General features: G+C 32.5%; 1 protein-coding gene across 2 annotated transcripts in view; it reads left to right on the top strand.

Moving 5' to 3' along the window:
* The window catches only part of Nipped-A (Transcription-associated protein Nipped-A), a 375,844-nt gene that overhangs the window by 182,351 nt on the left and 179,840 nt on the right, over window positions 1-13,653 (top strand). For both annotated transcript variants that reach the window (XM_075378320.1, XM_075378311.1), the window contains 3 exons: window positions 2,834-3,148; window positions 6,326-6,448; window positions 12,674-12,869. In XM_075378320.1, the coding sequence (XP_075234435.1) occupies window positions 2,834-3,148; window positions 6,326-6,448; window positions 12,674-12,869 (634 nt within the window). The remainder of the gene's footprint in view (window positions 1-2,833; window positions 3,149-6,325; window positions 6,449-12,673; window positions 12,870-13,653) is intronic.

The raw sequence follows: 13,653 nt of genomic DNA, 5'->3' as shown, positions 1-13,653 counted from the left end.
CACTCGCTTGCGTATCCCCACCACCCACTTGTCATATATCACTAAAATGGGTAGGCACACCCCGTCAACTACTAAAACATATGACTATCAATAATTACATATATCTCGTCAAAGACAGCAATTCACTGCCACACTTATGCCGCTGAATGACAGCAAGTACCTATCCACCATTAAAGTACTTGGAGCCTTAATCTGGCTGGTAGCCAGTCAGCTATATTTCTTGGTTAGCTACCTATAGCAGCACGGTAAGAGTCTTTTCCCTTAGGCAAACTACTGATGTTGGTTGAACGAAGCAACCACATCAAGGAACTCCCAAACAGTCCAATAATGCGGCTCTTACCACATTGACTTGCTGATTGTGAGGGGCCAATTTTCCTCTTGACCTCTAAGTTCCAGGGTGGCCTGAGTTCTGGCCCCCCCAAGAGCTGGGTGGTCGAACATCATGTATTCGTTCGACTGGACATCCCCACAGACGCATAGCTCATCAGCTGCCAGGCGGAACCGAAACAAATATTGGTTTAAATTTACATGGTTGAAGACACTTGGGCTTCTGTTGCCCTTAAAAACGAAGGAAAGGCATACTATCTCCCCAAAAACTGTATAAACTTATACAAGGATCTTCCCTTAGTCGTAGCATGCCATTCTTGCTGCCTTGCTTCCATTGCGAGTCTGTAAAGCCTCCTCTGCAGGCAGGAGATGGGCAACTGTTCAAAATTTAGAACTAATGCATTGAGATCACCATTCCATTTTGGTACAGGCCCGGCTCGAAACTGCATCCCAAACACTTTGGCCTCCCTGCCTCTTCGCAATTTCCACATGGTCGCCTGAACTTTCACCACTAAATCGATTGGAAGAGCCTTTCCCAATACAGTAGTAGCCTCGTAGGAGGTTGTTTTAAAAACATCAGTGCATACAATTATGTATACCAGTATGATCACTCATACTGGCCTTGGACCATACAGTCCAACTAAGCAGATCACCTGCCAACAAGGTGTCGTTGATGTAACTTTCCCCCAGTTTGGAAGAGAAAGTCAGCAGTTGTTCTGCCTCGTTAAGCAAGTAGAGGTTCTGGCTTCAACAAACTGTGTGAGACCAGCATCTCTTGGGTCAGTGAGTGGTGAACCCCAGGCGAAAGACTTGGCGTTAGATTCCAGAACAACCAGCATTCTGATGCTCAGGAGACCATCCAGAATCCACTCCCAACTTTACCAACAAGTCATCAATACTCCATTCAAGCTGGAAGTATCCCGACACCAGTACAACATCAAGTGTACCCCTCGTGACTCGCACAATGGTGAATTGCTCGTCAAAAAACTGAGGCATCCAGAAGACACCCAATGAAACCAAGCCGAATACGATCACAGATAGCAGCCGTTCCCCGTGAGATTGAATATCATCAACCCTGTGGAAGCTGACCACCCTATCCTCGACCGTGTATGGCTCCTGACCCAAGAGGACCTTGAGATTGTACTCCTCAAGGATTTTCATGGCTTCATTGGTGGCACCCAGGAATGGTGCAGGTTTAACTGCCCCAGGTGCAAGTGTTCAATACGGTAACAATTGTCTTCGAAAGATTCCCCCAATTTAGGCGTCACCATATGCTGTATTATGCACAATCTTCACCTGACTATGTCGTGCGACCTGCATTGTTTGCCCCTGACCCGTCTTCGGCATCAAAGCATTTCACCAAGGTACAAGGACCGTACTTTGCAGGCACAGCCTTACTAGGGCAATTAGCTGCCCTATGCCCTGCAAGGGCGCAATGACCACACATCTGCGACTGCTCTACAGCAGTGTGACCAAAACCTTGACATTTAAAACACCGGGGTACTTCTGAATGTCAACGACCCTGAGAGAGGTCGTTGAAGAGGTCCACCCAAGAAACAGCCGGCCACAGACCTGCCAGATCTTAGGCAAGGTTTAGTGGTTCGCCTTCACTGTCTTGTTCTCCCTGCATGGTTTCAACCAAAGTCTTCCCCGCACAGTTCGATACAGAGGTATTGGCAGGATTTTTCGTGCAATCCGCCGGTGGCACAAAAGGGTAGGCCTCCCCCCTCGTGGAGACCTTCGTGACTTCCTTAGAGGATTGTGGCTTCAGCAGAGACCAGCCCAGTGACTTTCTCAGCAGGAAGGGGTCGAGAAGGCCCTTGTTTGGTATGCTAAACTGTTATAATTTTTGGAAAATTGCTTTGCAATTGCTAAATTGCAAATTGTTTTACAATTGCCAAATTGCTAATTTCTTTGCAATTTTTGCCAAATTGATGCTTACAAATGGAAGATTACGTATTAACCAACCACAAAATTGTTTATTCATTAAATCTTTAATAAATAATATTGAGAGTATGATCCCTATTTCTCCAGTCTGTCACACTTACAACTACTGCAGGCATGCAAATGTTTAATACCATAGATTGAGTTAAGGCTAGCAATAGAAAAGAATTGGAGATGGAAATAAGAGGTTGATTTAATACTGTTTTTAACCTAACTGATTAACTATCATTCAGAACAACCAATCCAAGCAATCTGCTACTAATGTAGTAGATTGTGTCCAAAATCAGATTAAATTAGTTTAAGTGCAGCTGCTAAAGTGGGTCAAATAAAAAGGAGTTCGACTCAAACCAAAAGATCAGTCAGCTCTTTCTATAGTTTGTGTCAATGGTAGTTGGTAATGAAGGATATTTGACTTTTTTTTTTTTTAATTTGATAGTGTATGACTTAAGTATAGATTTATCTCAGAATACATGTGATTTTGTCTTCTCTTAAAATTTAGAAAAAAATTTAATTATAACAGTACTACAGTTAACCATTGTGTTTCATTGTAACTTCCCTGTAGGTAAATGAGGTAAGTCCAAGTGCAACAGCTGGTGTTGGTTCTCCGGGTGAAATGCTGTCAAGACGTTGTGTTCAGCTTATTCGTACAGCTCTTAAACCTGATGTCTGGCCGCAGCAGATGGTTGATTTACGATTATTTTGGCTGGACAAAGTATTTGCCAGTGTTGATTCTCCTAAACCTAATTTGGGTAACATCTGTACAGCTCTTGAATTATTTACCTTTCTGTTAACTGTGATGAAAAGAGAGCAAGTGCTTGTAACTATTAAACCTTTACAAAGAGGAATTGTAGCTTGCATTTCTAGTTCAAATACAAAGGTAAACTTCTTTTCATATCATTAATGTATTTTTATAGTAAACAAGAAAACTGTAGTATTATTTCTCATTTTAAAATTAGTAATATTTACATATATTTCGTATTTGCTCATTAGATTTAATTAGCCTATTCAACAACTTTTTTTTTTTTCTGTGGGGCATCCTTTTCTAAATCTTACAGAAATAAATCCAGATATCATTTCCAAGTCTCCTCTTCAGTTCAGTTTCACAGTTTCTTTTATACATATTTGTATTATCTCTTTCTCATTTCTTTCTATGTATGCTGTAGATATATATATATATATATATATATATGTGTGTGTGTGTGTGTGTGTGTGTGTGTGTGTGTGTGTGTGTGTGTGTGTGTGTGTGTGTGTTTTACATCCTTTTTTGTTGATGTGAAAGAATTACATAGAAATATAGAAAATATTATTAATGTATTAATTGATCTTGAGTAAAATTACGTTTTCTCTTTTAGGTATTGTAATTTAATTAAGCACCTTGTTAACATTTTTGTATTTTGTTTATTTTAAGCAGTAAGATTGATTTCGTGATAAAATGGTATCATATTAGTAAATTTTTCTTTAGACTAGTTAAGGAAAGACTAAACTTACATATTTTAGACTGGGTAATTGTTCTTAATTGTAACAAACCCAATATTTATTATTATTTTTTATTATTTAAAATAATTAATTAATAACAAATTATTACTTCAAATAAATGAAATATTAATTTTTAAAATATCTGTTAGTTTGATTGATTTAATATATTAATCTATAGTTTAGTTCTGAATAAACTGTTTCCATATTATTAGGCATCCACTGAATAATATAATGAATTTTAACTGGGAATATTAAGGATATCATACTTGTTGCTAAATTCACAGCATTTGTAAATCTATCATTTACATATTATATTTTTTTGGATAATTATTCTGACTGATTAGTGGTAATCATTTGGACAGTGAAGATATATTAGTTTTCACATTCATGTATGACATCCCAGACATGTTATTAGTTAGTGTCGGTGATGTACTGAAACCCATGGATGCTGAGAATTATGAAGTTTTTATCTAATAACTCTAGACCAGTGCTGCCTATCTTAATGTGATACCTATCTATAGTGTAGCATTAGTAAGGGTCAAAGAAGTCTTGCACTAAAAATTTATATGAAATAAAAATAAATACAGTGTGTTCAGAAAGTTGCTGTGTATTGTGCTTTAGAATTATGGTGTATTCTATCTAGTGCATTAGAACTGATTGGTTGCCCTGTGGATTTGCTAGGCATTGCCCAGTAATAAAGTTGTTGAGTCATGATTAAACGTGCTTTGTTTCATTTCATACTTTTTTCGTTTATCGGAATCAATAGTTGTGAGAAATGTAATGGTTCTTTTGGTAGAGGAACACATTTTTCTCATTCAACATGTCTTTCGTGAAGGTGACAGATATACTGATTTAGTGAAGCACAACTTTCTGAAAAGTTTCCAAATACTCCTGTTCCTTACCATAATGCAGTTCAAACTCTTGTCAAAAACTTTTAAGCGGCGAAGGCTTTGTTGAAGATGCTGATCAAACTAGAAGACCATCTAAATTAAACGAACAGAAGCTGCTTGATATTTCAGATGCTGTGGTCGAAAGTCCATCAAAGTCAATTTGTAAGTTTAGTACAGCTACCAGATATCAGACTTTCTACTGTACATAAAGCTATAAGAAAAGAACTGAAGTTTTTCCCGTACAAAAGTAATGGGTGTTTAAGAACTGAAACCTATAGATCATGCAAAAAGACTTAATTATTTTCAGTGGTTTAAACGTTTTATTGACCAAAATTCCATAGGTATCCTCGACGTTATGTTTTTTACAGATGAAGCATGGTTTCCATCTGGGAGGGTCTGATTAATTCACAAAATTACAGCTATGGTCGACAACTAACCCACGTAAATTACAAGAAACAAAGATTGGAGTCTCGGTTGGTGTGAGTAGAACGCTCATTGTGGGTCCAATCTTTTTTGAAAATGCAGTTAATTGTGATTGTTATTGTGCTGTTTTACAAACTTCATTAGTCAGTTAACAGAAGTGGATGGTTGATTCCAACAAAATGGCACCACAGCGCACACAGCTAACAGGTCAATGACTTTTTTTATGAAATGTTTAGTGAAAGAATCATTTTGAGGGGTTTGTGACTTGCATGATCGCCCAATCTGACTTCCTCAGATTACTGTCTGTGGGAGCAATGAAACAAGCAGTGTGTTGCAACAATCATGTGTTGCCACACATGATTGACGAACTAAAAACTGCAATAATGACATATGTACAAGACATTCCAGTACATCAGCTGGTTAAAGTGTTTGAAAATAAATTGAAACATGTGCAATGTTATATTGATGATGAAGAAGGTCACTTTCAACATCTACCATAAACTATTCCAGTTATAGTAACCGTTTCTTTAAAATAATGAAATAAAAATACAAAGTAATAAAAAAAAAGTCTCATCATTACATTTCCATAATTACAGTTCACAGCAACTTTCCAAACATCCTCAAAGTATTCATATTCTTTTCTGATTCTTATGGATTATTTTTTAGCTCTTGAAAACCTTCATTGGAATTTTATGACAATCCAGTTTTGACATAAAAAATTGTACTCTCATCTGAAGAATTTATTCTATGTTGCATAACTTACAAGTAAAAAATCAGCCAATTTATATTTTTCTAAGTATTGAGATGATCTTATCTTGTATTCCTTTTAGTTGAGAATCAAAGAATTTTAATACAGCTAAAAGCATTAATGGTAACACTGATGACAAAAATCTTAACAGAGTCAGTAATTTGTCATTTTATGTTATTTAGATTAAAGACGATGTGAAACTAACAAAAAATAATTATTATTAAAAAATTTTAGAATGATTTTTAATATAAGTTCTCATTTTCTTAAGATATGAAAAATTATATTCTATATAGAAAAAACTAATTAATTTCTTTAGTAGTTTGCTAATTAAAAATTTCCCTGTAAAATTTTAATTTACAGTAGTAATTGAATATAAAATATTAAGTAGTGAGTAATGTAACAATTTTTTTTTAGCATTGGAGAAATGAATAGAGAGGTTTATATTATATAAGTAAACTATACTTATTTAATAATTTTATAATTATTTAGATTGATAATTCTAGATATTTTTCTACAGGTAATTAGATTGACTCATGCTCTGTTATCTCGACTGATGAGTATTTTTCCAACTGAACCTTCTAGTTCACCAGTTGCCTCAAAACATGAAGAACTTGAATGCTTGTATTCAAATGTTGGAAAGGTAAAACAAAATATAGTTTTTTTTTTTATTATTGTAAAATTCTTTTTCTTTCTGAGTTGTAGAAAACTGACCTTGTAATGTTTAAAATCAGTTCATAATTAGACAGTTAAGAAAGTTATTCTTTGTGTAAATTATGCGTAGGTTTTTAAGGATTTTCTTTGAGGATTGTATTTTTTAAGCAGAATGTTTGGAAACAAAAGTCCAAGGTAATAAATATGCTAAAAGACTTCTCACTACATAATGCCAATTAAAAAGGAAGAAACTGTAATATGTGATCAAGAATGAACTTTACTAGCCGTACCATTGATTCTAGGTTTAGTACTACAGTAGCATGCAAATTAATCCAAAGTGAGATGTTATTTATAAAAAAATAAATCTATTTAGAAAAAAATCATACCTGTACAATTTTAAATATCTAGTAATTACTATGGCGTCCTTTATTCTTAATCACTTCACATACACAATTTGGTATTGATTCATTTTTTGATTTCTTCATCATGAAACCATATAGTTATTGCTTTAATATTTTTTTGATACATTTCATTTTTAATAGTCATTTTTTGACTATTGCCTAAAGATTTTCAATTGGGTTTAAATGTGGGTAAGTTGCCTGGCCACGGGAGCACTTTAATGTTTCATTCTTCGAAGAAATTTTCCATTTTTTTGGCATTATAGCATGATGCCAAATCTTGTTGGAACACTCTGTTGCCTTATGGAAACTTGTTTTGAAGTTGTCACAACTTCCAGATCTTGGTATATACATCACTTTTCAACTACCATCTACTGAAAGTAATGAACAAGGGCTTTCCAATGTGAGATTACACCAAAAAATTTTTCTGAGGATGTGTTTATGGTTGTTAGATATGAGATGATCCTTTTCTAATGTATGGAACCCTTTGCCCACGAACATAAAAATGTGACTTGTCCGAAAACATAACTTTTTTCCAATCTTCTTTGGTCCAATTAGCATGTGCTTTGATCTATAAGAGCCTTTTTGCATATTACTGGTGTTAAAAGCTGCTTTTTAGCTGGCCAACCAACTCTCTTTCCAGCTGGAAGAAGTTGGCAGCTGGATGAAGTTGCAAGAAGTTGGCCTTTGTCACATATAAGTCTCTTCCACTGGCTGTTAATTCTTGATTGAAGTCTAAAACAGATAATTTTGGATCAAGTTTATTTTTTCTCAGTTATAACCAATCCTGTGTTGGAGTAGTTTTACTTGCATGGCCACATTTACCTTTCTTTTGAGATGAAAAGGAACAGGCTTCTTTAAATTGTTTTAAAGTAGCATTCACTTTCTCCCTAGTTCAATATCCTACTCAGAAGCTATATGTTGTGCCATACTGGTATGCTCAGAAAGAGAAACAATTTTTGAATGCTTTCTTGGAGTTATGTCCACTATTTTATATTCAAGACACACAGAACAGAAAATAAGAAAATATGATTTTATAATAATAACTGAAATAAAATTTCACAAAACACTATTTATATCATGAAAATTGCTAAATAACCAAATAACAGTAACCTCACAAAACAGGGACTCTTAAATAACGGGTGTGGACAAACAGTGTAGCCTCAACATAGAAATAAACAAAACCGTCCCTCTGTTCAGATTAATTTGCATGCTACTATATATCAATTAGAAGAGTTATATTTTAATGTGATTGGCTCCTTCACAAAGTTTTCTGGCTATCATTCTGTTGTTAAATTCCCTTTAACAACAAACCCAGGTCACTTCATCCAGAAAAAAGCAAAAACAAACTTGTTTTTTCAAGCAGAAATAAACTTGTTTAATTCAAAAACAACAGATACAGCTGCGTATCATCAGCAACAAAACTGCACCTGATACCTAAAGACTTCTTTAATATATAAATCGGTTATGATATTGACAGAATATTGTACTGAAAGAAAGTCAGAAGTAGTTTTACTAGTTACATATTCTTTTGAAAATTTTGATTTGCCCATTCTTCATTAACCCTTCACATTTAATTTCAGTACACATAGAATTTTTTCTAAGAAGTGCCAAATGGATTGCACCAAACAACACTTATGTTAATATATTGCCAATTTTGATGGTTCAACTACCAAGTTGGTCTAGGTGAACTCATCATTGCAAATCAGTTGATCAAAGTCAACAGTTCTAAGGTACAAATCGTAGTAAAGACAGTTATTTTGAATACTAGGTACCGGTGGGTTTTAGTGGTTGGGTTTCAATTAACCACACATCTCAGGAACAGTCGACCTGAGACTATAAGACTACACTTCATATACTATCATCCTCTGAAGTAATACCTTACGGTGGTTCTGGAGGCTAAACAGAAAAAGATAAAAAGATTTTTCATTATTTTTCACTCCTCTTCCACATTTTATTGCTATAAAATTTTTTCAGGAATCTCATTTTATAACTACATAAGATATTGAAAATAGCAATCATTATTTACCGTATTATCCAATTCACAAGAACTGTAAAGGAAGAGAAGTATTTTATATGTATTTTAAGTTAACATTATAAGTCTTTGAATTTGAAAGTTATTCATTTAGTACTCTGAATGCATATTTTACCATTTTATATGATTTTTCATGTCTGACATTTCTGTTTTCTCTGCTGCTTAGGGCCATAGGTTATTAAATTAATGCCAGAATTTCTCATGCCATTTAGTGAAGCACCAACATGTTCCTAGAATGTTACTATTTGCTTCAGCCTCATTCTAAATAAAATCAAACACAACTTTTTTAATGTTTATGCTATTCAGCAAAAATTCAAATTGAAGAATATAACTGGTAGTATGTGAGATGATGATATGGCTGAAATAAACAGTTTTAATTTTTGAAAGTTTTTAGTCTACTCCTACAATTTTAAAGTAACATTTACAACCTGAATTTTTCTTTGATTCTTGTCGAATCACAGCAGAAATATATTTCTGGTGTGATTTCACCGTTAGATATAATTTTTGTTTCCTAACATGCAATACATGATTTTATCTGTTTTTTGATGCTGAAAACGAATATGAAATCAGAATCTTTCTATCGCCCACCATTTTTGAAAAAGTTTTAAATTTCAATTAAAAGATTTTTTCATTTTTCAATGTTTAGTTAGCATTTTAAGCTGTTGTGTACTGTATTTTGTTAGCTCATTTGTTATTGTTTAACTTTATTAACATAATTTGTAAGCTATAAATAAACAATACTAGACAAAAAATTAAATCATGTCACAGTCACATATTATGACATCATATCTAATACTGAAGAGTGAGCCTCCATGGACAACATTAATCATGTCTGTGCAGGCCAAAACATGTAGTTGAAAACACAGCTGTGTTGTTTTTATTAAGCACTGGATTTAGGAATGAATTAATTTTGTTCAGTCTTATTGCTGTCTTAAGTTTGTTCAGTCTTATTATTGCTGTGTTAAGTTTGTTAACAGTGCAGTGTCATAATACCTCAGAATTGTGTAAATGATGTGGATGCCTTTTGTTTTTGTATGTGGTGAGTTTACTGTATAATCAAATAGAAGAAACATTATACCTTTCATTAAAAAACCATATCATTTGTACTTTCAGTGTAAAATTAGTGATCAGGATAAGTTGTGGACTTCTCATATAGTGTGCACTAATTGTTCTGTATATTTAAGAGGATGGCTGAAAGTTACACAGAAGGCTTTGTCATTTGATGTACCTATGGTTTGGCTAAACTAAAGGATCATGTAACCAATTGTTACTTTTGTTTAACAAGTGTGTCTGGAATTTAAAAAAAATCTAAACATACTGTAAAATATCCTTCATTGCAATCTGCAATCAGGCCTGTACCTCTCATGAAATTATTCCAGTTCCTGAGCCGCTTGTGAATGTATGTTTCAAAAGCAGCGATGAAGAATCAGGTAGTACTGAAGAAGACAACAATGATTTTGATTTTGAATTATCTTCCAATAAGCCACATCTTATATCACAAGGTGAATTAAATGATTTGGTTAAGGATTTAAATTTATCAGAAAGTCAAGCTGAATTGTTAGGATCAAGACTACAAGGTTGGAATTCACTTCAAAAAAATACAAAAATATTGGGCTTTTGAAGCCAACAAAAAGAACTTTCTCAATACTTTATTGATGAAAATAATCTGGTTTATTGCACAAATATTGATGAGCTTATATTGCACTTAGGACAAGTTCATAAACCTGAGACTGGCACCTTTTCATAGATTCGTCCAAGTATAGTTTAAAAGTGGTTCTGCTACACAACGGTAACAAATATCCTTTGATTCCAATCACTTACTTAATTTGAAAGAGATATACGATGAGATAAAAGATGTTCTTGAAAAAATAAATTATAAAAAACGTAACTGGAACATATGTGATTAATATGATTGTATGTGTGTTATTTGATGATAATTACAGCTATTTTGTTAGGCATGCAGTTACACTATACTAAGTACATGTGTGTTCTTTGCAAATGGGACAGCCGAGCTAAGGATAAACATTATTATATTACCAAAGAGTGGAAGAAACAAGACAACTTAACTCCAAATGGGAAAAAATATTTTTACTCCCTCACCATATCAAGTAGGACTAATGAAAAATTTTGTAAAATCAATGAAGGATAGTCCTGGAATTTTGTACATCAGGCAGAAATTTCTGAAAGTAACTGAACGAATATTTTTTGGTTCTTAAATAAGAGAGTTGGTTGAAGATGATGTATTTAAATTGATGTTAAATAATGTTGAAATTGCAGCTTGGGCTTCATTTAAAGACATTTGCAAAACTTTTCTCAGCAATCAAAAAATTCAAGAATTACCACGATATTGATAATAAACTTCTTACTTCATACAGAGCTATGGGATGTCTTTGAAAATGCATTTCCTCCAATCATATCTGGATTTTTTCCTGGACAACCTCAGAAATATAAGTGACGAACACAGTGGATGTTTTCCCCAAGACATTTTGGTGATGGAAAAAGGGAAATGGAATACGAACATGCTAGCCAATTACTATTGGACATTAATTCGGGATGTGCCTGAGGCTATTTATAAAAGAAAAGCATCAGCGAAATCATTCTAACACAGGTTTGGCCATGCAAAATTATAAATTTTACAGATTTTAATAATATTTTCCCTTAATTTTTTTTTGAAGCGTAATTTATTTAAAACTAAGGGTGATAGATAAATTGAATTTACAGATGTGTTATGTATGCAAAAAAGCAATTCAAGAAACGGTATCACACTTGGAGAAACATTAAAAAATTTTTTTTTTGCCTATCAGTGTTATTTTAGTTTATAAGTATGTATATTGATTATTTATTTTAAATACCTTTTTGCTTTAAATTTGATCATTACAATTATTTTGTTAAATATTCATTTTTCTTGTGTTATCCAAATGATAAATTGTTTGTTTACACTCATCATGATTATTTTTGTTTCGGTGGGATCCCATCACACAATCTCTTGCTTTCTGTTCTTGAATCCAGCTGTTTGAAAAAAATTTTTCATACCTTTATGGATTTTTCCTTTGTCAAGTTTTTTTGAAAATTAAACATATGTTTTTTATCTTTGTTAAATTAGTGTTGTTTCTGGTGTATTGATGTTAATTCTGGATTTTCACCTATTAATTTTTTATATATATATATATATATATATATATATTATTTTTTTCTTTTCACTGCCAGCTGTCGCATACAAATCTGAAAAATTTTAAATTTATAGAATTCAAAATGAGCTTTAAATTGTTTCAGCAAGCTGTTTTAAAATAAACTTGTTTATTCTTATGATGAGTAGTACGTCAGTTATATCATTGAATGTTTGCTCTTTTAAAGGTATGGTTTATCACTATGTACCAGTGCTGTCTTCTTTGATTCCTTAAAATTTTTATAGACATCTGTAGTTACTGAATGTAATCCTTCTATTTCAGTAGTTAACACATGCAGTTAGAGATATACAGTGTTAACTAAATTTGTTTACAATCATTTTTTTAATAGTCACAGGAAAAGTTAATAGATACTTAATTTTCTTTACTAATAGAAAAAAGAAAGTATTTTGTATACAGCTTGAACATTTGCTACAAAATACTCATTTTTATGTATTCTTTGTAGTTAATACTTAGAAATCTGACACCAGCTCTTGAAATAATATTCATAAATTATGGTTTAATAAGAATATTTCCAAGAAGTAATTTTGAGTATTTCATACCAAATGCAAAATTAGAATTAAATATTTATCTAGTACTTTTACTTTTGTTTTCAGGTTATATTTGAAGGACTAGCAAACTATGAAAAGACAGCAACAGCAGCGTCAGCTAGTTTATTTGGAACAATGATGATGTTGAAAGCAGCTTGTGTTAGTAATCCTGGTTATGTTGATCGCCTTATAATGCCATTTATTAGAGTTATACAACGTATGACACGTGAGCATATAAATCCTTCTTCTGAAGCAGCACCTGGTATGTAATATACTAGTTTTTATTTATTAATTATTGTCTGTAGTTTGTTGCTATTTTCCTTTTTTTCTATTCTACTCTTTTAACTCAAAATATCTACTGCTTATTACATCCTAAATTTTCTGCATTTTTATTCTGATCATTGTCATTTCATAATTAATTAAATCTATATCTCTTACTATAAAAACAGCATAGTTTTTTTTTTTACAATTTCACATGTATAATTTGTTCTAAGTTCATCTACAACCACATTTTCGTTCTCTATAGGTGACTGGTCTTCAAAGTTAAAAACAGAATCTTTTGACTATTTCACTCAAATTTGATGAAATTTATTTTAATAATACTTCATTATAATAATTAATGATGCTATATTGTATTTAAATATTGATTTGTTACCTTCTGTTTATTAGTAATGTGTAACTATGTTTAAGTGTAAAGGAAGGATATATTAATACTCTTAATATATTTTTTATTTACGAGTTTGTTTTTTACCCTGATGTTGATAAAAACCCTGAGCCAGGTGAATAGTCATTACAGTATGAAAACACATAATTTAATATTGCAGAATTTAGCAGTTGTATAAGTGGAAAAATTGTTAAAAACCTGTAAAAACTAATTAACAGAATGAAAAGGCATTAATATCGTACAAACAATTTACCAGTTGAAAGACTTGCTTAACAGTAGAGCAGTCTTTAATTAGTTTTGCTTTTATTTAATTTTTTTATTTTTTATAATTGTTACTGATTATAAACTAAACTAGAAATTGTTGGTTTTGTAATGATATAAT

The sequence above is a fragment of the Lycorma delicatula genome, chromosome 1 (assembly GCF_047948215.1).
Source record: "Lycorma delicatula isolate Av1 chromosome 1, ASM4794821v1, whole genome shotgun sequence".
Lineage (NCBI taxonomy): Eukaryota > Metazoa > Arthropoda > Insecta > Hemiptera > Fulgoridae > Lycorma > Lycorma delicatula.
Note: the sequence above shows the minus strand (reverse complement) of the source record. Positions and strands in the feature narration are given on the sequence as shown.